Source organism: Bombus fervidus, chromosome 12 (assembly GCF_041682495.2).
Source record: "Bombus fervidus isolate BK054 chromosome 12, iyBomFerv1, whole genome shotgun sequence".
Classification (NCBI taxonomy): Eukaryota; Metazoa; Arthropoda; class Insecta; order Hymenoptera; family Apidae; genus Bombus; species Bombus fervidus.
The window spans coordinates 4,091,334-4,111,950 of record NC_091528.1 but is presented as its reverse complement, the minus strand read 5'-3'; the positions used below and the strand labels follow the sequence as shown (position 1 = coordinate 4,111,950).

The window sequence follows — 20,617 nt, the reverse complement described above, 5'->3', positions numbered from 1 at the left end:
GCCTCTCCCCCTTGAATTCAACGCACTGTTTAGCGTGTAATTTATTGAAATCGTATGGAAACGGATCGCGTGGACTTTCTTTCTTGCAGAGACGCCTATCGAAGGTCATTGTTTTCACTTGACGGAAATCGAGGAATGATTCCTTTCGATTGATGTGATAGACGAGATCCCTCCAAGATTCGGCCGTCATTCACTTCTTTGCCTCTCCTTGTTTTTCATACTGTAACTTTTCCTTTTCTTGTTAACGAAGTGTGTAGTTTTCGGTATAGCTATACTTGTATACTTGCATGTGTGTACTTGGCACATTTCATGTTCATAGACTTGATCCAAACATTATCTTTGTCACAATTCATCAAAGTATACATGTTAACGAAACTTTTGATATTTTTCTTGCTTAAATTCTAGTTCAAATGTGTGTCGCAATAATTCGTTCGATCGAGCAATTAGTATTATGTTTGAAACTACTCTTCGGCTGAAACAAGTTTCACCCACACGTTTCGTATCTACTTTGTTCTTCATGGATAACATATCCAACAGTGAATTCTGTTCATTTCCAGTTACATATATGTATACTTCAAACCCTGGTGCGTTCGTTCCTTAGAAAATTGACCTCGTCAAAGAGAATTGACTTTTTTCAGATATCAAACCGGTTTCTACTAACTGCAACTGAATTTAGATCGCCAAGTTAAAGAATAAAATGCGTTTTCCGTATATGAATGTACCGCACACCGTTATAGTTAAACAATGTATTAACTCCTCATTGTTCTCGATGAATCGCTCCTTTAGCCTTTTCATTGTACATCATCGAACATTTGATCTCAAATCTTCAACTTTCACGTTGCTGTCAGTTTAACTACATTTTTTCATGACAGAAATGTCGAAAGAATATCGACATAAATACTATTAATTAATAATTAAACAATTAATACGTAATGTAAAAATTTCTTATTAAATCTTGATTGAAATATTCTAATTAATTTCAATGAGTAAATATAATATCGTTTATGACGATTGTATTATATCATAATCTTTCAATGAATTGCTTGAAAATGAATTTATCATTTATAGGGAGGCGTGGTACTGATAGAGTAACAGATATTTGGGTGCTCCGGCCGTATAAAAGCGTAAGAAATACTTTCACCAGCTGTCAGACCTGTAGGAGAAAGTGTGTTCGCCCTCCGTTCCGCCCCTGTAGTACGCAAATGGACCATTAAAGGGGAAAATGAGAAAAACGAGGAGAACGAGATGAAAATCGTAATTAGGCGGAAGGTGAACTTTAGTCTGCCAACTGCAGGCATTTATTCGTTCTGCTTGGTTCTGTCAGTTTCTTCTTTAGATATCTTACATTGCAATAATTGCTAGTAGTTCAGGTGAATGACCGTCACCTTTATGCATAGACGGCATTCTTTCTATTCACGAGAATAACTTATGTTAACGTTCTGCGATATGCAAATACGAGGAATTAAAATCCATAGCGTGCTACCTTGTTAATTTTGAAATTTATTCTTGAAGAGATATGTCTAAATTTTTTTCCTTTTTTTTTTTTTTGTTGTTGATTTCGAAAAGCATGATCTTTGTAAAGACTCCAGGAGTGAGTAAGACTTGAAATGTAGGTAAGACATCTGAAATCAAAACTGAATACGTAAATAAATTAAAAACTCTTTAAAATATAATTTTCTTCGAAAAAATGAAATAATGTTTTATGATAAATATGCTACATAGAAAGAAGGATACAAAAAGAGATAAAAATAGAAAGATTACATAATGTTTGTGATGTAATTAGATGCTTGCAGATTAATTAGATGTTTACATAGCTGCATTAACTTTTATTAGTGTTTCCTGTTTTTACACAAATACTACTTTTTACGTAATTGAGGAATAACTTTTAAAATATAATATCAATATAAAACCATATAACACTGTTTTTCTTCAGTATCTACTGGTTATCTGTACAAATATTTAAATATAGAAATTGAAACAAAGTAAAAATTAGTAGTTTATACAATACCGTCTAAACAATAAACTAGAATAGATGGAAGACGCAAAGAATTCATAATAATGTTTTTTCAGCTACAAATATGTACACATCGAACATTACAGTAATAAATAACGTACATATTTTATTTCACATTTTAATATTTTATACAAAGGTTCCTACTTAATATTATTTATGATTTCATATTATACTATTTTCATTCGTAAAAAATATTTTTAATAAAATAAAAAACATCAGTCATTTCTCAGTCAATGCTTTCAATGCCTCATCGATCAACGATGTGCTGGAACTATTGGAAATAATAAGTGAATATTTTCTACAATTCTGTTATATTACGCTATTCATTCATTGTCGATAGTGTAACATTTACAAACAAATTTTCCATGATCACCATGCAAATATTTGTTGTTTATCCATATCTTTCAATAAACAGTTAAACTGAACTAAATTTTATATTATGCACGACATACAGAAACCAAAGGCATACCTTTTAAATAAACAGATACGGCAATAAGGTGTAAAATTTCTTTACATTTCATTTCATGAAATTTTTGATTCATTTTTGGACTCTGTATTATCGTTTGTTAGACCAGTCAACTGAGACTAGAGAATATTTTACTTAAATAATTTAAAAATACAAATATATCGTAAAATTTTGGCAGTGAATCTAAACAAATATGTTGTAATAACATAATCCAGATGAATTTTTCACAATTTTCAATATATCAACAATGTATAGGAATATGTTAGTTAATGTTAATCACGCATCAACTTTGGTCACGTGGTTTCAGATGCTTTGCGGGATCGAATAGTTTTTTTATGTTTTACTGGTTCCATTACACTATCATTATCGGACATTGAAGAATCTCTTAACGTTTTCCGTCCACGTCCCACATTTCTTTCTTCATTTTCAGATCCAACAGATTCTCTGTTTGATTTCCGTCTTTGACGTTGTGGAATTTGATTGTGAACTTCCATAGCTTCGCGGAGATGTTTTCGTTTTGCTTCCCAAAACATTTCTTGTCTTTGTGCAATTTCAGGATACCTATCGAATGAATTAGATTTAGCAAATGAAGTAGAAAAATTTGATATTTCTTATTTCTAAGATAAAAATTATCTTAATACCTTTCAATAAATTCTTTAGTAGGTGGAATGACTAAATGCCATCCTTTCTTAGGTTCATGTACTGCTAAATTTGTAAATATTTCTTTAATTTCATCAGGAGGCAATTTAATAACAGATGAAATTGTTTTTCGGTTTAGGAATTCGTGTTCCGTAAATGACAATAACTGAAATTGCGCAGTCGCTAGTATAATATTCTATATAATCTGTTTTCATAAATTATTTAATAAACATAACACTTACAACATAATCCCTAGCTCTACACATAAGTTCAGCAGGAATACCATTGTGTGATGATATACTATCCTTTGGATACAGAAGTTCGCTACTTACGACCCAATTTCCCTGTACTAAAACTGCTACCTGTTGCAAATATTTTAAAATAGCTGTTGTTTCCTGATCTGGTGATAAAATTAACCTCAACTGTGCAAAGGATATTACTTTGGCTGTAAAACAAATTTTTATCATTACTACATAGTAACTTAAAATAAATACAGATAGATCTTGAAGATACTAACCATCTTTCATGAGTGTTTTAACTTGATCAAGAAGAGGTAAAGTTCTAATATAATTGAGAGATGTAGTTGGATTAGCAATATCTGATTTCGATTCATCTTTTATTCGTGGTGCTAACAGATCTATATATTGTTCAGTTGATATATTCAACGTATTTACAGTTTCATCAGTAGCAGAACAAAACATTTCTAATCGTGTAAGCTGAAAATATATATCTCTAATAAATGTCTAATATAATATTTCAGTAATAAATTCAACTAAAGATAAAATATTAACCTCTGCCTGAGCGCCATTTACTGGAACATAATTTGTATGAATCCATCTTTCTTCTAAACTTTTTTTGGTATGATGTTGAAAAGATTGCTCCTGCATCTTTTTCATAAACTCAGGCTTTTGTCTAGCAAAGGTTACATTGACTTGTTTTGGACCTTCTTCTTCCTCTTCATAATCTATATATATTAAAGATTACCATCATTAAGAAGATATTTCAATCAAATTAAATTAAACCAATAGAATCTTAATCAGATGTCACCTTCACCCATATTTTTGGCATCATCTCTTACACGTTTATCACCTTTATCTAGATAATTAAACTCTGGACGCAACTGAATAATTCCTTTTAATGGCGTTATATGTAATTCTCCATCTTGGAAAATACCAATTCCATAATTAGAACAGTTTGGTAATGCACGAGAAGATTGTAATACTGTTTTATCCATAAGATTACTGCAATATAAAATTTATAATATATAATACATCTAAGGTAGATAAATTATTTATTTATATATCTGGATTCTTTAAAATACTTGTCAAATGTCTTTTCATCATCTTCTTGATCAATGTTTGTATCTCCATCAGCATTTATTGCAATTTGTTCGCCTTTACTTTGATCATAATTGACACTATGTGTATCTATTGCTACTTCTATGCGCACTTCTTGATTCTCTGGCTTTATTGAAGTTTTTAAGAAAGTGGTATTGTCATAACCTTCCCCAGAAGGACGGACGGGATATTGAAAAATAAATAATTTATCTGCGAGTGTTTTTGAAAGAAACACTGGAATCTGGAAGAAATCCAAAAATGTTGTATTTCATCTTCAATTTTTCTTTTACCTCGAATAATTATTTAATTAAAAAAATGTAATTATTATTATTCATGCATTATTTTTAAGGATTTATTTAAAATAAAAATTTTTTATGCAGCAATAAAATATTTACGAGTGTGTAACACAAATTTACTTCAGTGTAATTAAAATATATACATTATCGTTATAAAATCACATTATTAAGTTATAAAATTAGTTTATATAAAATAAATATCATAACAATTTAAGCAAGGAACATAACCTAAACATAACCTAAAAATTAAATAACCGGAAAGAAAATAAAAATTCGCTTACAAACCTCTTTAACCACGGGGTCACTCTCATTTTCCATCTTACTAGTACTACACATTTAAACAACGATTATTTGGAACTTATTCCTTAATACTACCAGAGAGAAAATACTTTGATATCACCTAAACGACCTCTAATACAAACACTTGATTTCTGTTATTCTGTTACGTCTTTAAAGTAGATAATTGAGATAAAATATATGTAGATGAAATGTATATTTGGTAAAAAAGATATAATGAAGTTGCGTCATACACAATGCGTTAGAAGCACGTTGATTCTTAGAATGCAAAAATGATTTATGAATTGATATGACAAATTCCTTTAAACCAATATATGTAAAAATGTACACTGTGTGAAAAATAGCCAAGTGTATTTCTGAAATTTGTTTCCTAGATTATATGCTTAATAGATGTTTGCAAATTATTTATTTACCACTTACTACTCACTATATCCTTTCTTACCAACATTACCCTTTCTTACTTGTTGGATATTAACTCTGATACTAGAAAACGATATAATAAAATGCAAAATTTACATGAATTTTCTGCCATAGCTTATTGTCGCATAAAATTATATTACGATATTTATGCATAGTAAATAATGTATAATATCAAATCACCTAAGCTTTATATATATTTTTATCTAAGTTTTCTATCTATACAGGTTGTATTTTATCATTGTTACCAATGTAGCTGAATTTGTCAAGTTCCTGTCAGATACTAGTCTCTGTTGAAAAACATTGTAAATTTAATATTTGTAAATTTAAGTTTAATTTGATTTGTAACGATATATGTATTTAATTTAAAAATGAATTATAACCCAATATGCAGTAAATTATAAAACGACTAATTTAAAGTTGAATGAAACTTTTGTTGAAGCTATCATTGTAAAGGTACATTAGATATTCACATCAATACAAATATTTTATAACAAATATAATTAAAATACTTATATTTTAATATGTAACATAATGCAATAGAGTATTAGGCTTCAAATTGTGAAGCATAATTATAATGTGTATTTAATTGTAGTAGAGTGAACAGTTTTACATAGAGTGATAAAAATGACATCAATGTTTGATCAGTATGAACAAGCATCTCAAAGATCAAAACAAGTATATACACCACCAATTCGTCCAGATATTGTAAGTTTATATTACATATAATAATTTTTATAAAATATATATAACATATAAAATATATATATATATATAAAATATATATAACATATAAAAATATATATATATAATATATAACATATAAAATATATATAACATAAAATATATATATATATAATATATATATAACATATAAAAAATATATATAAAAAATATACAACATATATATTATATATATACTAATACTTTATAAATTTTCATTTAATATTTCTTTCTTTATGCTTTTAGAGTACTGCTGGATTTATCCAAATGAAATTTCTAGATGATGGCCCAATTTTTATTAAACAAAAAGTTAATTTTTTACCACCGGATAAAATTTTACATCTTGTTGTTAACAATAATATCATTGTTATTGCCATGGCTAATAATCTCCTCTTACGTATTGACATGAAACATCCAGATTCACCTGAAGGTACTTCTTCCTTAATGAATCATAATATAAAACATAAGATATAAGTAACATGTTTTTTTTCCAGAGATTGATATATCTAAATATGCAATGAATATGGAAATGTCAAGAATGTTTCTTGATCCTTTAGGTAATCACTTGTTGATATCTCTAGTTCCAAAATCTCAAGATCCTCCTAACTCTCCCCCTGAATTATTTTATTTACACAGAAAAACAACAAAATTAAAACAGGTAAATATGATGAATAAATATAACTAATATAATGAATTAAATATATGTAATATAACTTATATTAATTTATAGAAATATAAATATTGTTATAAAAGAAATATAAATATTGTTTTCAAGATTTGTTTATTTAAGGCAGGTAAATTCAAGGGACATGAGATCACTGCCATTGGATGGAACTTTTCAAATTCTTCCGAAACTACTACAGGTCCAATTCTCTTAGGAACTTCAAAAGGTCTCATTTTTGAAACAGAAATTGGTTTAGATGGTGATAAAATATTTAATACAAGCCTGGAACAATATTGGCGTCAGGTATAAATAAAATACATAAATGAAATTTTAATGTCATTGCCAATAAACATTATCATTTCATAATAATAAAAGTGTTACCCTTATATCATTATTCATTGTGTCCAAAGCTTCCTAACTATTTACCTCTTTATGGTGCTAAAGAGGTAGAAGGATTGGTGAGTTAGAAATTATATTTTTTGCATGTGCAAAACAACTGTATGCTAGAAATACAAAGATATTTTTGAGCTCCTGAAAATAATGTAATGGAGCATTATATTTATACAAAATTGTGGTCTCTTAATCATTTTAATCTGTGCTTATTATTTCTGCTATTTTCATATCATAATCATACTTTATCATGGTATACCATAGTATTGCATTATATTGATATATAATCAATATTTAATTGCTTATTTTAGGTATTTGATATAGGGAAAGATAGTAAACCACCAATTACTGGTTTGGAGTTTCATAAAATACCAAATACTGACAAATATGTGATTATTGTTACTACTCTTATGCGAATTTATCAATATATTGGAGCAGTACAAAATCCAGAAGAAAAACCTTTATTACAACAAATTTTTAACAAATATTTGAATGTACAAGGTAAATTTCTACTATATATACTTCATTAAATTTTACGATTATAATCAAACCAATATTTTTACAGAGAGCTTCAATGAAGTAATAAATAATTTGCCTTATTCTAAAATTCAATTTTATTATCCTTCACTTGGTATTTTACCAAAATCGTTTGGTTGGTTAACTGAACCTGGTATATTTTATGCTCAGGTAATAATTTCATTGTTATTTACTTTTAATATATATTTTCCTGTAAAACTTCTTTTATAACTTCCATTTATTTAGATTGATCCAAAAATAGATCCAAAAAGTGTGTTAACAAATCAACAAATGTTAATTTGTCCTGAGGCAAGTCTAATGGGGATCAATACCTCACAAACAAGTACTCCACCATTATCTTTTGTTTTAACAGAATTTCATGCCTTATTACTTTATACAGACCGTGTAAAAGGCATGTCGCTTTTAAATCAGGATTTGATATTCGAAGACATTTATAATGATGTATGTGGAGAATGAATTACGATTATAACAAGATCTGTAATTATTATGTTTGAATAGTATCATTAGAAAGAAAATTTCAATTTCTAGGCAGTGGGAGGATTACTTAATATTACTAAAGATTATGCAACACGTTCCATATGGGCTTATAGTGAAAGAGCAGTATTTAAATATAAAGTTAATAAAGAAGATAGAAATGTTTGGCAGGTAAAACTATTGTATGTAGTATCAATTAATGGTATACATTAATAGATACATATATTATTTTTAAGTAGATCTACGTTGATAAAGGTGAATTTGAACTTGCAAAACAATATTGTAAGGATAATCCAGCACATATAGATCAAGTGCTCGTAAAGCAAGCAGAAATGCTTTTTAAGAATAAGGAATATGAAAAAAGTGCTCTCATCTATGCAGATACTCATTCGTCATTTGAAGTAATTTCGTTAAAATTTCTACAGGAATGGCAAATAGACGCTTTAAAGACATTTCTTAAAAAGGTATTATATTCGTTACTTTAAGTTTTCTAAATTTAAGTACTTGAAATAATTTAATCTTATATGTACCTAGAAACTTGAAGGGTTAAAAACTCAAGATAAAACGCAAATAACCATGATTGTTGTATGGGTAATTGAACTATTTATGAATCAAATGGGTGTATTACGGAGTAACAATACATCATATTTACATGATCCACAATATCTAGAATTACAAAAACAATTTGATAGCTTTCTTGCAATACCAAAAGTTGAGGTATTAATAATATCATTAACAAGTATGGTATTATGCAAAAAAGTTTGGCATAAAAAAGTTTATTTTAATTTCAGGAATGTATTAAAAGAAATCGTAGCACTATATATGATTTAATGGCAAGTCATGGTGATAAAGACAATCTTATTCGTTTAACTATAATGCATTGCAACTATGAAGAAGTGATACGTCAGCATTTATATAAAAATAATTATTTAGATGCTCTTGAAGTTTTGAAAAGCCAAAATAATAAAGAGTTATTTTATCAGTTTGCTGGGATTCTTTTACAAGAATTACCACGCCCTACAATGACTGCTCTAATATCACAAGGATCTTTATTAAAGCCATCTAAGCTTCTACCAGCTTTAGTATCTTGTAATAGTGATGAAAAACATGTAAGATATTTACTCTTTTATTATATCTGGATTTTAGTGTTTATAACAATTAACTAATGTTTGCTATTATAGGCAAAAGAAGTAATCAGATACTTAGAATTTTGCGTTTATAAACAAAGTTGTCAAGAACAGGCAATTCATAATTTTCTATTATCTTTATATGCTCGTTATAAACGAGACGAAGTAATGCGTTATATTAGCTCTCAAGGTCATTTTTCAAACTATATTTTCATTAAAATTATAATTTAATAATATTTTTAATGGGATGTTTATAAATTTACTTTAGGTCAAGATATAAATATGGTACATTATGATGTGCATTATGCATTACGATTGTGTCAAGAGGTTGGCTTAACAGAAGCTTGTGTACAGTTGTCTGCTTTACTTGGGTTGTGGACAACAGCAGTTGATTTAGCTTTAACAATCAATGTTGATCTTGCTAAACAAATAGCTGCTATGCCCTCTGATCATGATGATGAATTAAGGAAAAAGTTATGGTTGAAAATTGGTAATCAGAAATATAAATTTTTAATTTTATACTTTATTCCAATTCTAACATACTGTGATTCTAGCTGAACATGTAGTTCGAGAAAAAGATGACATACAACAAGCAATGGAATTTTTGCAGCATTGCGATATAGTCAGAATAGAAGATATATTACCTTTCTTTTCAGATTTTGTTACTATAGATCACTTCAAGGATGCTATTTGCAATTCATTGCAGGTAAAATAATTTTTCAGATAGCATGTACAATAGTGTCATGTTAGTTGATGTTAGCTGACTAATAATAAGTATATTTAACAAGCTAAGAGTAGTAGAATTGTAGAGTTTTACAAAATTTCGAGTGTCTTTCTTTCCCACTGAATGTCAATGAACTACGTGAGACGAAATACCTAACTTGTCACCGAAGATTTAACATAGCTAACACAACATTACAAATATTGATCAGATAGTGTTTATTTTAATTGTATTTGACAGGAATATAATCAACATATTCAAGATTTAAAGGAAGAAATGCAAGAAGCAACAAAAGCAGCAGAACTTATTAGGAAAGATATACAAGAGTTTAGAACGAGGTAAATAATAATAGATTATTTAATGATATGATATCATTATATCATTATGACATTATTACATTTTTTTAGGTGCACATTTATAAATACTAAAGATACATGTAATACTTGTGGTGTTCAATTACTACTACGACCTTTTTACGTATTTCCATGTGGACACAGATTTCATAGTGATTGCCTCGTAGCTGCATTAACACCTATGTTGTCAATGGATCAGAGAACGAAGTTAGCTGATCTTCAAAGACAACTCACTGCTCTTTCAAATAAACCTGAAGATACTAGATCAGTCAGATCTGTATCTTTATCTACAAAAGACCAAATCAAGGCTGACATTGATGACTTAATAGCATCTGAATGTTTATATTGTGGAGAACTAATGATAGAGTGAGTTATATTTTTCTAGTTTATGTCGATATATATGTAACTATTTTAAAACACGGTAAACTAAAATAATGAAACTTATGTTACAGGTCTATAGATAAACCATTTATTGAAGAAGAGGACTATGAGAGAGTGATGAAAGAATGGATATGAGTTATGTGAAATATTGCAGATTTTGAAAATATTTTTAAATGCATACATATGTTATATATTACATTTATATATCAAGATGATCATTTGTGATAAATAGATTATGTATTATGCTTTATTAATTGTGAAAATTATTTATTTTATAAATGCATTAAAAATTGTAATCTAAAACATTACAAGTTCGAATATAATCTTAAAATAATATAGATTATGTATTTCACCATTTTGTATGTATCAGCTTATATGTATACAGAAATATAAATATCCGTAATGTGTTAAACTATATTGAAAAATACTAATTTTAAATATATTCGATACATTATATTAGCTGTAATTTAATTCAGCTCCAAATACTTCTCTGCTTCCTTATTCCGTTTACTCACGGCTCTATTCCCGTAAATATAATACCGTAATGGTTTATTTGTCCATTCTTCTCCATAGTTATCTATTCCTATTCTGCGACATTTAACAATATTGAATTTCTCTATTTCCCCATTTTCGATCCATAAACCTTTCCAAGAGCATAAGGAATATTTACTATGATTTTTATGCAGCTGGAAAGCCATACATAACTTTGATGGGCCATTACATAATTCATGTTCTTTTAAATCTTTTAATAACTTTTTAGGTGCACTCGATGATCTCTTTGAAGTTCGTTGATTAGTCATATACTCAATACCTTCTAAGGGTTCGACTGCCCTTATTAAAACAGCACACCCTTCACCTAAAATCTTACCAGGATATTTCTTTATTGAAGAATATGAAATACAAAGGATGGAAAGTGTTAAATAGTATATGCATGTTCTTCAGATTTAATATCTCTATGACTAACACTAGAACTTCCTAACACATAATATCTCCACACTTTCTCTTTATTATTGTTTGAATCATCAGAATTTGCTGCTACAATAGTAGTTGACTTTATATAAGGATCATATTCTATCCACAAATCACTACATTCATAAATCTTTTTCTGGTTGAAGATATCTTCATCAATAACAAAAGCTGTACAAATCTTGGTTGGATTGTTACAAAGTTCATACTTTTTAAAATTTTGAACATTTTTTACAATTTCCTTTTCTTTTTTATTTTCTTTTGTCTGCATATTTCTTAATAATTCCATATAATCAAGGCCAAGCATAGGTTCTACTGCTTTTATTAATACATGCGCTCCTGACTCTAAATATTTTGTGTAAAATACTACATTCTGTATCTAATTCTTTTACTTTTGATACTTTTCCATTTTTCACTCACCTTGACTAGATATGTTGAAACAATGATACATTCCATATGTCATATATATGTATATAGTACCAGGTGGCATATACATTGGTATATTACGAGGAGTAACTTTATTTTGATAAGTATGTGATGCTTTATCAATTACTCCTAAATATCCTTCTGTTTCAACAATTCTACCTTTTAAAATAGTACCATTTTCTAGGCAGCGAACTAGTACTTTCCCTGAATATATAAACATACATGAATACTGCATACTTATAATGTATATTGTATAAGTTGAATAGTTAAGAGAATTAGATAATTTGCAATATTACCTAATAAATTTTGTGCTAATTCTTCACAAGGACAATCGAAAAATGAATATGGCAATCTATTTGAACATATTTCTTTTTCCCATGCAGTCAATGGTGGATCTTCCAATTGTTTTAATTCTTCTTTCATCATTTTAAGGTCTACCACTGCTCTAGGTTTACTTTTTGGAGGAGGTATATTTGGTTGAAGTTCTTCGTCAACCCCTTTACTCCCTAGATGTATACATCATGTAAAAGTATGCATCAAATATAATATATAGCTATTGTTTTAAAGAAACCTACTATCTCTCAAACTTTTAAAGTTGAGTTTATTTGTTTGTTTCTGTTCCAGATTCTGAACATTTTCTACTGGTGGTTTCAATGTTTCTGCTGTGTTAGATAGTTCTTTATCTTTAAAATTTTTATTTTGCATCATTGAATCCTCTTTCATACCCTAATAAAAATGTTCATTTTATGTATGAGAATGTTACAAAAGAAAGTTACATTATTGTTATAGAATTTATATTGTTCTTAATAAAAGCAGTTATAAATAGATACAGAAGAAAAAAATCAGCAATTTATTTAAAAAAAAGTAATTATAATATTTTTTAAAAATCAGATATTAATAGTAAACCTTTGATTTGGTTTTCATTTCATCTGTGTCGATATCATCAATGTTTCTTTCTTCGACAGAATGTGTCTTTAAAGTTGATCGTGTTCTCTTCATTAGTGAAATACAAGTCGTGAAACGAACAGCTATAAAACTGTTAAACCTTTGTTGACTAATAGTCTCTACGAAAAATAACATAAATTACAACATATTTCTTAACATTACCAGATTAGGTTAGACCGGCTGATGAAAACTGTTAAAATTCAAAATTCAAATGCAATGAAGTTTTCCCGCAAAATATAAACGTCAAATATCAATGTTGCCACTATAAAAATATAGTGAGATCATTTTTATTCGTGCTATGTATTGGGTTTATTCTTTGAAAAGTGTTAAAAAAGAAGCACTACTTTTTCCTTTTGAAAAGAGGTACGATGAATTCTTTTATATTTCTGCATGCGAATATGTGCTTTCTATAACGAATTAATTAATACATACGATTGTTTAGTATTCCACGATTGACGAGGGTTTTTAGATTGGATATTATAGGCAACATCTACATTCGATTGAAGAATAATGTCAGGTATGATAAGAAATTAAAATTTACTCTTTTAATTAATTACAGGCTAATTGTACGAAGATGCTACGGATATTATTATGGATACACATTCGACTGTTTTTGATAGGAATTGTTTTTAATTCGAGTGAAATCATAGATTGCCTCTCTTATTTCTTTGAAGTTTACTTTTCTTGTATTTGTCGTAATAAAGTAAAATACGAGGCAGCTGTGTTGAATACCTGAAATTAAATTTTTCAAATCTTCACTTCTCTGCTTGATAATCTCGTAAGAATCAATTTTTGTCGACGTAAAAATATTATTTTTTAAATTCAACACAGTTCAATATTTCGATTAAATTACTCACAGTCGTTAATGTATGGATAGACAACGTTCGGAAAGTTAATGCTGAAATACTGCAATATTGTTGTGCCCTAACAATCATAAGGCAAAGGTGTTGCTGATACATTGACGGTAAATTGTACCACGGTATGTTGAAATAAGCAACCTGCCCAACTTCTTGATTTTCTTGGATAAGAATTTCACCGGGCCAGCACCATAAAAGTAGTTGTACCGTCACGGAAATAAAATAAGATGTGCATTTCAGTATATCAGTAATTTTTGCTTCGTTATCGAGCATTGCATATCCACTCAAACAAATTTCCATTCCGCTCGTAAGAATTTGCATGAAAATGATGGGTGTGAATAAATTATTCACATCATTTACCACACTGTGTAAAAGTAGTAGTATTGTCAAAGACACAAATTAGACAGGAATCGGTATGATTTAACGGTAATAAAAAATATTGATAGAAAAAAATTGATTAATAAAATTGCAAATACAACGGGGTTAGAAGTAGGAAAATATTTACTGTATCATTCGTTGATGATGGCGAATGCATCTCATTAGTTCTATCTTTATCTTTCGCGTGTAATTTGGATTGCAATTTATTTCAATTCCCATATTACTGATCCAGGTATTGATTAGTCTAAATTGAGCAGACACGTGCAAAATCGTGGTCATAAATGAAGCATCCAAGCCAGAGATTGTAGTAGCGCAAACCATGGATGATAGAATTTGACAAATGAAAGCGATTTCGAATTTAGGAGATGCTGAAATATCTGTACCATACCTAATAACGTGTTTAGGTATGATAAATTAGTAATACTGAATTTTATGTCTGAATAAAGTAAATAATCCATATCGGTAACAAATATCTTATGATTTTAATACTGCAGCAGATATATTTTTATTTATTTCACTTTGTGATCAACGACGAAGGAAATATAAATAGAAAAGGATGATATTTACCAGACAATAAAGGGTAAATGTCGGTTGTTATCTGTACTGCTTGCATTGTATTCGAATCTAAAATAATCAACAACTCCAGATATGGAGAAAGTGATCACGTTGCACATGCACGATAAATAAAAAGCTATCGTACAAATTCGTGCCCAATAAGCGAGCCGTATATAAGACTGCATTTCTTTCGAATCGTTAGTAGTGCCCCATAAACTTCGTATTTCATAGTAAAGTCTGTATGATCTTTCTCTTCTCACTATTAGGTAGATCATTTTGAACAACAATTGTGCGATCGTGGTTAAAACGCATCCTACTCCTAATTCGAGAAGGAATTTAATTTAATACGCTGCCACAAGGTAGTAGTTTGTTAGAAGAAATGTGAGATATAAGTCAATTTTACTAAGGCTTACCTGCTAGGATCGTTATGTCGCCCCAACTCGATACTATCATCATAATTTCGGGCACAAAAACGCTATTGATTGCTATTAGTGTCAATATCAGGCGGATATATGCGAATATTTTGCTACACGTCGAACTCTTCTCTTCGATAGGCCACATTCCAACCATACTACAGAAGATCTTATTCGGTAATATGTAATAATCGATCGATGTGTTAGGTAGTTCTTTCATGTTTTCTCTTGATACGAAATTGGATGCGTGTTTACGAATGAAACCGTGTCTCGTATGTCCTGACAAAGTTTTCCGGTAGGGAATTCTTTATGACAATATTATAGACCAGATGTTAAAATATAAGGTTTTATTTCCGTTTTCCCTTCGCTCGACGCATATTCAATATTAATGATATTCTGCAATATGTCTCCCTTTATTTTGTCTCTCTTACCTCTGATTTATAGTTTGATGAATAGTCTATGTTGTAAGTAGAGGGGACATTACCTAAATTGATATAATGGTTTCTTATGCAACATAATTGAATATTCAGTCATGTTTAATATATACAAAGTCAAAATACAGTATAGAAGGCTGTTGAAAGAAACAGTATAGAAGAATTTGTCTTCGTTTCTACTTCTTTTTGTTATCTTCAAAGACAGAATAAGGAACAGTTATTAGCAATAATAACATATTTAAATTAATTGTGTCCATTTTTAGTTCAATTTCACATAATAATAAAATGAGATATAACGTAACAAAAGTAATACAAGTGTTGTTAGAACTTACGTGTAGGAGAATCATGTTCATGATATTTGTAGTGAAAATTTCATCTAAAAGTGTGCTTGGTATCGGCATTTAGAAGACGTGGATAAATTAAAAGTTAATAAGTATTTCAATGAAAGAAGATAAAAATGTAACTGTAAAATTGGAAAGGATAACAATCTATGGGCAATATTCACATTCGATTATAGAATATCAGGTACAGTATGTGTTAGCAATTTACACTTTCTGTTACAGACTATTTTTTGAACTGTTGTACGAGGGTACTACGCTATAGATGCACATTTGACTGTTTACTTTGGAATTTAGTTTTGTTGCATTTTTTGTAACACAGTAAAGGACGAGGCAGTTGTGTTGAATATCTGAAATCAAATTTATATTTTGATCTTCATATTTTTATTTTAGTTTTGCAGAAATTGATTTTTTTTTATATTAACATAGAATTTTATATTTTGGCCATTTCTGGTCTGTTGCATGTTTCAAATGTTAACATTATCAAATTATTACTTACAATTATTACTTACAATTATTACTTACGTTAATGTTTGAATAGATAACACTTTGAAAGTTAATGCCGTGATGCTGCAATATTGTTGTGCCCTAATTATCATATCATGTTGCATATCTCATTCTTAAAATAAGTAAATGGTTACTCACTGCCGTTAATGTTTGAATAGATAACATTTTAAAAGGTAATGCTGTGATACTACAATATTGTTGTACCCTAAGCGGGCCATAGTATTGAAAGCAACAGGAGGTATGCCGGTTAAAGCCTATGCAAATGTTATTGTCAATATAATAGGATCCAAAACGCAGTTAGGTTCATCTTACGCATCTCAAATGCAAGGGCATGTCTCTACTTAGATTCTGCAAAGATAGCCACTGAATTAGCGACCAAATATAAAAGTATGAACATAAACAGCGCAAACATCGAACTAAAATCACTTATCTCTTTATCTCAACGAATCATCTTTTTAGATGTATCTCCGACAATTCCCAATTAGAATAGTCTAGTGAATGCCTCTAAAAGAAATAATATTTGAATCACTTCCAAAATATCATATATCACGAATCGGATTTCTCACACATTTTGAGCACCAGAAGAAAATTATACGTCAACCCAGGAACATCACAAAGATTCTATCACATACTATGGAATCTCTATAGAATATTCGCATTTACAGACAAACTGTAATCCCCTTCAGCTGTAACGAAGGACATATAGCCAAGCGATTGCCGAAGGGAGAGTACGCAATTGATAACATTCCAGGATCTACCAAGACTGAAGAAAAAAATAAGACTAACATTCCGTCACAGAATAGCAGCGTTCCCCAGCTATCCCAGATAATAGAGGAATTTTCCTTATCTCAAGTGCCAAATCATACCAAACAAGAGCACAGTCTACATCTACGTAAGCTTCAATCACATTATAAGTTCTTACGGATGACAATGATACCGGAATCAATAACACTCCCGTAGACAACAATGATTCAATCATACAGAATCTGGTCATTTTCAAGGAATCTAAACCGTTTCAAAAGAAAAGAAAATATGGAAGCAACAAAAGGAGAAAAATCAGTATCCTGAAGACAGCTAAAATTACAGAAATGTTGGAACTAGCTAAAGTCCCATTTGACAATAATCGGCACAGATATCCGCTAAATTTCACCCAACTCCTTAGTTTCCTGGGTAATTGTGTTGTTCCATAAGACCCAACAGCAGTAGCAATTGTTCTAACACACGGCATGCCACCTTTAACCCTGATGTTAAGCGAAATGTATCTTCATCTTGAGCATCGAAATAGAAGATAAAATCCGTAGTATCTTGGAGGGCTGTAATCTATCGATTTAAATCAATAAAATGGATATTATGCTGAAGTTCTACGTAAACATTATGTAATGTAAATAACGTAAATAATCTCGACAGAGACCGAATTGCTTGAATAAAAGAAAATCTACATTCGATTGAAAAATAATATCAGGTACGCTAGGAAATGAAAATTTACTCGTTTTGTTAATTACAAACTAATTGTACGAAGATGCTACGCGTTTATGGATGTACATCCAACTGTTTTATAAGGGAATTGTTTTTAATATGAGCGAAATCATAGATTGCCCTCCTTATCTCTTTGAAGTTTACTTTTCTTGTATTTGTCGTAATAAAGTAAAATATGAGGCAGCTGTATTGAATACCTGAAATCAAATTTTTTAAATCTTTTGTCAACGTAAAAATATTAATTTTTAAATTCAACACAGTTCAATATTTTGATTAAATTACTCACAGCTGTCAATGTATGGATAGACAATGTTTGGAAAGTTAATGCTGAAATACTGCAATATTGTTGCGCCCTAACAATCATAAGGCAAAGATGTTGCTGATAAATTGGTGGTAAATCGTACCACGGTACATTGAGATAAACCACATGTCCTATGTCTTGGCTTTCTCGAACGAGAATTTCACCAGGCCAACACCACAATAAGAGCTGTATCCCCATGGAAATGAAATAAGATATAAATTTCACTAGATCGGCTTTTGCTGTCCCGCTATCTAGCATTGCATATCCACTTAAACAAATTTCTATCCCGCTCGTAAGAATTTGCATGAAAATGATGGGTGTTAACAAATTATTCACTTCGTTCACCACACTGTATAAAAGTAGTAGTATTGTCAAAGACACAAATTAGACAGGAATCGGTATGATTTAACGGTAATAAAAAATATTGATAGAAAAAAATTGATTAATAAAATTGCAAATACAACGGGGTTAGAAGTAGGAAAATATTTACTGTATCATTCGTTGATGATGGCGAATGCATCTCATTAGTTCTATCTTTATCTTTCGCGTGTAATTTGGATTGCAATTTATTTCAATTCCCATATTACTGATCCAGGTATTGATTAGTCTAAATTGAGCAGACACGTGCAAAATCGTGGTCATAAATGAAGCATCCAAGCCAGAGATTGTAGTAGCGCAAACCATGGATGATAGAATTTGACAAATGAAAGCGATTTCGAATTTAGGAGATGCTGAAATATCTGTACCATACCTAATAATGAGATTAAGTATAATAAAAAGTAGAAATAATAAATTTTATACCTAAATAAAATAAGATAATCCTTATCGATAACAAATATTTTATGATTTAAATATTGCAGCAGCTATATTTCTATTCATTGTACTTTATGATCAACGACAAAGGAAATATAAGTAGAAAAGGATGATGTTTACCAAACAACAAAGGGTAAATGTCGGTTGTTATCTGTACTGCTTGCATTGTATTCGAATCTAAAATAATCAACAACTCCAGCAATGGAGAAAGTGATCACATTGCACATGCAGGACGAGTAAAAAACTATCGTACAAATTCGTGCCCAATAAACGAATTCTACGTAAGACTGCATTTCCTTCGAATCGTTAGCAGTGTCCCATAAACTTCGTATTTCATAGTAAAGTCTACATGATTTTTCTCTTCTCACTATTAGGTAAATCATTTTGAACAACAGTTGTCCGACAGTGGTTAAAACACATCCTACTCCTAATTCGAGAAGGAATTTAATTTAATACGCTGCCACAAGATAGAAGTTTGTTCGAAGAAATGTGAGATATAAGTCAATTTTACTGAGGCTTACCTGCTAGGATCGTTATGTCGCCCCAACTCGATACTATCATCATAATTTCGGGCACAAAAACGCTATTGATTGCTATTAGTGCAAATATCAAGCGGATATATGCGAATATTTTGCTACACGTCGAACTTTTCTCTTCGATAGGCCACATTCCAACCATACTACAGAAGATCCTATTCGGTAGTATGTAATAATCGATCGATGTATTAGATAGTTCTTTCATGTTTTCCCTTGATACGAAATTGGATGCGTGTCTACGAATGAAACCGTGTTTCGTATGTCCTGACAAAGTTTTCCGGTAGGGAATTCTTTATGACAATATTATAGACCAGACGTTAAAATATAAGGATTTATTTCCGTTTTCCCTTCGCTCGACGCATATTCAATATTAATGTTATTCTGCAATATGTCCCCCTTTATTTTGCCCCCCTTACTTCTAATTTGTAGTTTGATGAATAGTCTATATTGTAAGTAGAGGGGACATTACCTAAATGGATATAATGGTTTCTTATGTAACATAGTTGAATCTTCAATCATGTTTGGTACATACACGGTCGAAATACAGTACAGAAGACTGTTGAAAGAAATAGTATAGAAGAATTTGTCTTCGTTTCTACTTCTTTGTGATATTATCTTCAAAGGCAGAATAAGGAACAGTTCTTAGCAATAACAACATATTTAAATTAGTTTACTTTATTTTTAATTCAATTTTGCTAATAAAACGGGATATAACGTAATAAAAATAATGCAAGTGTTAGAATTCTCGAGCAGAAGGATTATGTTCATGAGATTTTTTAAATTAGTAAAAATTTTACCCAAATATGTGCTTGGAATCGCCAGCGTTCAGAAGAAGG

General features: G+C 29.8%; 5 protein-coding genes across 8 annotated transcripts; 1 reads left to right on the top strand and 4 right to left on the bottom strand.

The window, feature by feature from the left end:
* Positions 1 to 1,811: 1,811 nt before the first annotated feature.
* Positions 1,812 to 5,244, bottom strand: Polr3e (RNA polymerase III subunit E). The gene is made up of 8 exons (XM_072015060.1): positions 5,038 to 5,244; positions 4,441 to 4,697; positions 4,167 to 4,360; positions 3,911 to 4,083; positions 3,637 to 3,835; positions 3,362 to 3,564; positions 3,122 to 3,285; positions 1,812 to 3,041 (listed from the first exon to the last, which is right to left on the bottom strand). The coding sequence occupies exons 1-8, from the start codon at positions 5,086 to 5,088 to the stop codon at positions 2,774 to 2,776; spliced, it is 1,509 nt and encodes a 502-aa protein (XP_071871161.1). The 5' UTR covers positions 5,089 to 5,244; the 3' UTR covers positions 1,812 to 2,773.
* A 296-nt stretch (positions 5,245 to 5,540) lies between these two features.
* On the top strand, positions 5,541 to 11,086 carry Dor (vacuolar protein sorting-associated protein 18 dor). 3 transcript variants are annotated; one of them, XM_072015057.1, is made up of 19 exons: positions 5,541 to 5,693; positions 6,062 to 6,174; positions 6,436 to 6,619; positions 6,684 to 6,847; positions 6,980 to 7,156; positions 7,264 to 7,311; positions 7,555 to 7,744; positions 7,809 to 7,930; positions 8,006 to 8,221; positions 8,309 to 8,425; positions 8,494 to 8,718; positions 8,789 to 8,971; positions 9,046 to 9,363; positions 9,436 to 9,571; positions 9,650 to 9,871; positions 9,936 to 10,087; positions 10,343 to 10,440; positions 10,510 to 10,821; positions 10,908 to 11,086. In XM_072015057.1, exons 2-19 carry the CDS (start codon positions 6,094 to 6,096, stop codon positions 10,969 to 10,971), a joined length of 3,009 nt encoding a protein of 1,002 aa, XP_071871158.1. In that variant the 5' UTR covers positions 5,541 to 5,693; positions 6,062 to 6,093; the 3' UTR covers positions 10,972 to 11,086. The 3 variants fall into 3 exon arrangements, with proteins under 3 accessions (XP_071871158.1, XP_071871160.1, XP_071871159.1); XM_072015058.1 differs by lacking the exon at positions 5,541 to 5,693 and adding an exon at positions 5,707 to 5,922; XM_072015059.1 differs by lacking the exon at positions 7,264 to 7,311.
* A 70-nt stretch (positions 11,087 to 11,156) lies between these two features.
* Positions 11,157 to 13,420, bottom strand: LOC139993382 (putative 3-methyladenine DNA glycosylase). Of its 2 annotated transcripts, none has more exons than XM_072015062.1 (5): positions 13,135 to 13,420; positions 12,804 to 12,954; positions 12,525 to 12,734; positions 12,223 to 12,432; positions 11,157 to 11,692 (listed from the first exon to the last, which is right to left on the bottom strand). In XM_072015062.1, the coding sequence occupies exons 1-5, from the start codon at positions 13,306 to 13,308 to the stop codon at positions 11,304 to 11,306; spliced, it is 1,134 nt and encodes a 377-aa protein (XP_071871163.1). In that variant the 5' UTR covers positions 13,309 to 13,420; the 3' UTR covers positions 11,157 to 11,303. The 2 variants fall into 2 exon arrangements, with proteins under 2 accessions (XP_071871163.1, XP_071871162.1); XM_072015061.1 differs by lacking the exon at positions 11,157 to 11,692 and adding an exon at positions 11,707 to 12,147.
* Positions 13,421 to 14,487: 1,067 nt separating this feature from the next.
* On the bottom strand, positions 14,488 to 15,798 carry LOC139993384 (uncharacterized). Its single transcript, XM_072015063.1, has 3 exons — positions 15,377 to 15,798; positions 14,976 to 15,282; positions 14,488 to 14,796 (listed from the first exon to the last, which is right to left on the bottom strand). Exons 1-3 carry the CDS (start codon positions 15,594 to 15,596, stop codon positions 14,532 to 14,534), a joined length of 792 nt encoding a protein of 263 aa, XP_071871164.1. The 5' UTR covers positions 15,597 to 15,798; the 3' UTR covers positions 14,488 to 14,531.
* Positions 15,799 to 17,483: 1,685 nt separating this feature from the next.
* Positions 17,484 to 20,550, bottom strand: LOC139992808 (odorant receptor 13a-like). The gene is made up of 5 exons (XM_072014012.1): positions 19,767 to 20,550; positions 19,366 to 19,672; positions 18,923 to 19,183; positions 18,418 to 18,781; positions 17,484 to 18,328 (listed from the first exon to the last, which is right to left on the bottom strand). The coding sequence occupies exons 1-5, from the start codon at positions 19,984 to 19,986 to the stop codon at positions 18,272 to 18,274; spliced, it is 1,209 nt and encodes a 402-aa protein (XP_071870113.1). The 5' UTR covers positions 19,987 to 20,550; the 3' UTR covers positions 17,484 to 18,271.
* Between the last annotated feature and the right edge of the window lie 67 nt (positions 20,551 to 20,617).

What these genes read in the sequence shown, in the direction of transcription:
- LOC139992808 (XM_072014012.1), bottom strand. Translation starts at nt 19,986, where the DNA reads ATGAAAGAACTATCTAATACATCGATCGATTATTACATACTACCGAAT. An exon ending in CGACATAACGATCCTAGCAG is followed by an intron (nt 19,673 to 19,766) that starts GTAAGCCTCAGT and finishes TTCTCGAATTAG; the next exon opens with GAGTAGGATGTGTTTTAACC. An exon ending in CATTTACCCTTTGTTGTTTG is followed by an intron (nt 19,184 to 19,365) that starts GTAAACATCATC and finishes TCTCATTATTAG; the next exon opens with GTATGGTACAGATATTTCAG.
- LOC139993384 (XM_072015063.1), bottom strand. Translation starts at nt 15,596, where the DNA reads ATGAAAGAACTACCTAACACATCGATCGATTATTACATATTACCGAAT. An exon ending in CGACATAACGATCCTAGCAG is followed by an intron (nt 15,283 to 15,376) that starts GTAAGCCTTAGT and finishes TTCTCGAATTAG; the next exon opens with GAGTAGGATGCGTTTTAACC. An exon ending in CATTTACCCTTTATTGTCTG is followed by an intron (nt 14,797 to 14,975) that starts GTAAATATCATC and finishes ACACGTTATTAG; the next exon opens with GTATGGTACAGATATTTCAG.
- Dor (XM_072015057.1), top strand. Translation starts at nt 6,094, where the DNA reads ATGACATCAATGTTTGATCAGTATGAACAAGCATCTCAAAGATCAAAA. An exon ending in CACCAATTCGTCCAGATATT is followed by an intron (nt 6,175 to 6,435) that starts GTAAGTTTATAT and finishes TTATGCTTTTAG; the next exon opens with AGTACTGCTGGATTTATCCA. An exon ending in TGGAACAATATTGGCGTCAG is followed by an intron (nt 7,157 to 7,263) that starts GTATAAATAAAA and finishes TTGTGTCCAAAG; the next exon opens with CTTCCTAACTATTTACCTCT.
- Polr3e (XM_072015060.1), bottom strand. Translation starts at nt 5,088, where the DNA reads ATGTGTAGTACTAGTAAGATGGAAAATGAGAGTGACCCCGTGGTTAAA. An exon ending in GTGACCCCGTGGTTAAAGAG is followed by an intron (nt 4,698 to 5,037) that starts GTTTGTAAGCGA and finishes GATTTCTTCCAG; the next exon opens with ATTCCAGTGTTTCTTTCAAA. An exon ending in GATGAAAAGACATTTGACAA is followed by an intron (nt 4,361 to 4,440) that starts GTATTTTAAAGA and finishes TTTATATTGCAG; the next exon opens with TAATCTTATGGATAAAACAG.
- LOC139993382 (XM_072015061.1), bottom strand. Translation starts at nt 13,308, where the DNA reads ATGTTATTTTTCGTAGAGACTATTAGTCAACAAAGGTTTAACAGTTTT. An exon ending in CTTTAAAAGTTTGAGAGATA is followed by an intron (nt 12,735 to 12,803) that starts GTAGGTTTCTTT and finishes GTATACATCTAG; the next exon opens with GGAGTAAAGGGGTTGACGAA. An exon ending in ATTAGCACAAAATTTATTAG is followed by an intron (nt 12,433 to 12,524) that starts GTAATATTGCAA and finishes TTATATATTCAG; the next exon opens with GGAAAGTACTAGTTCGCTGC.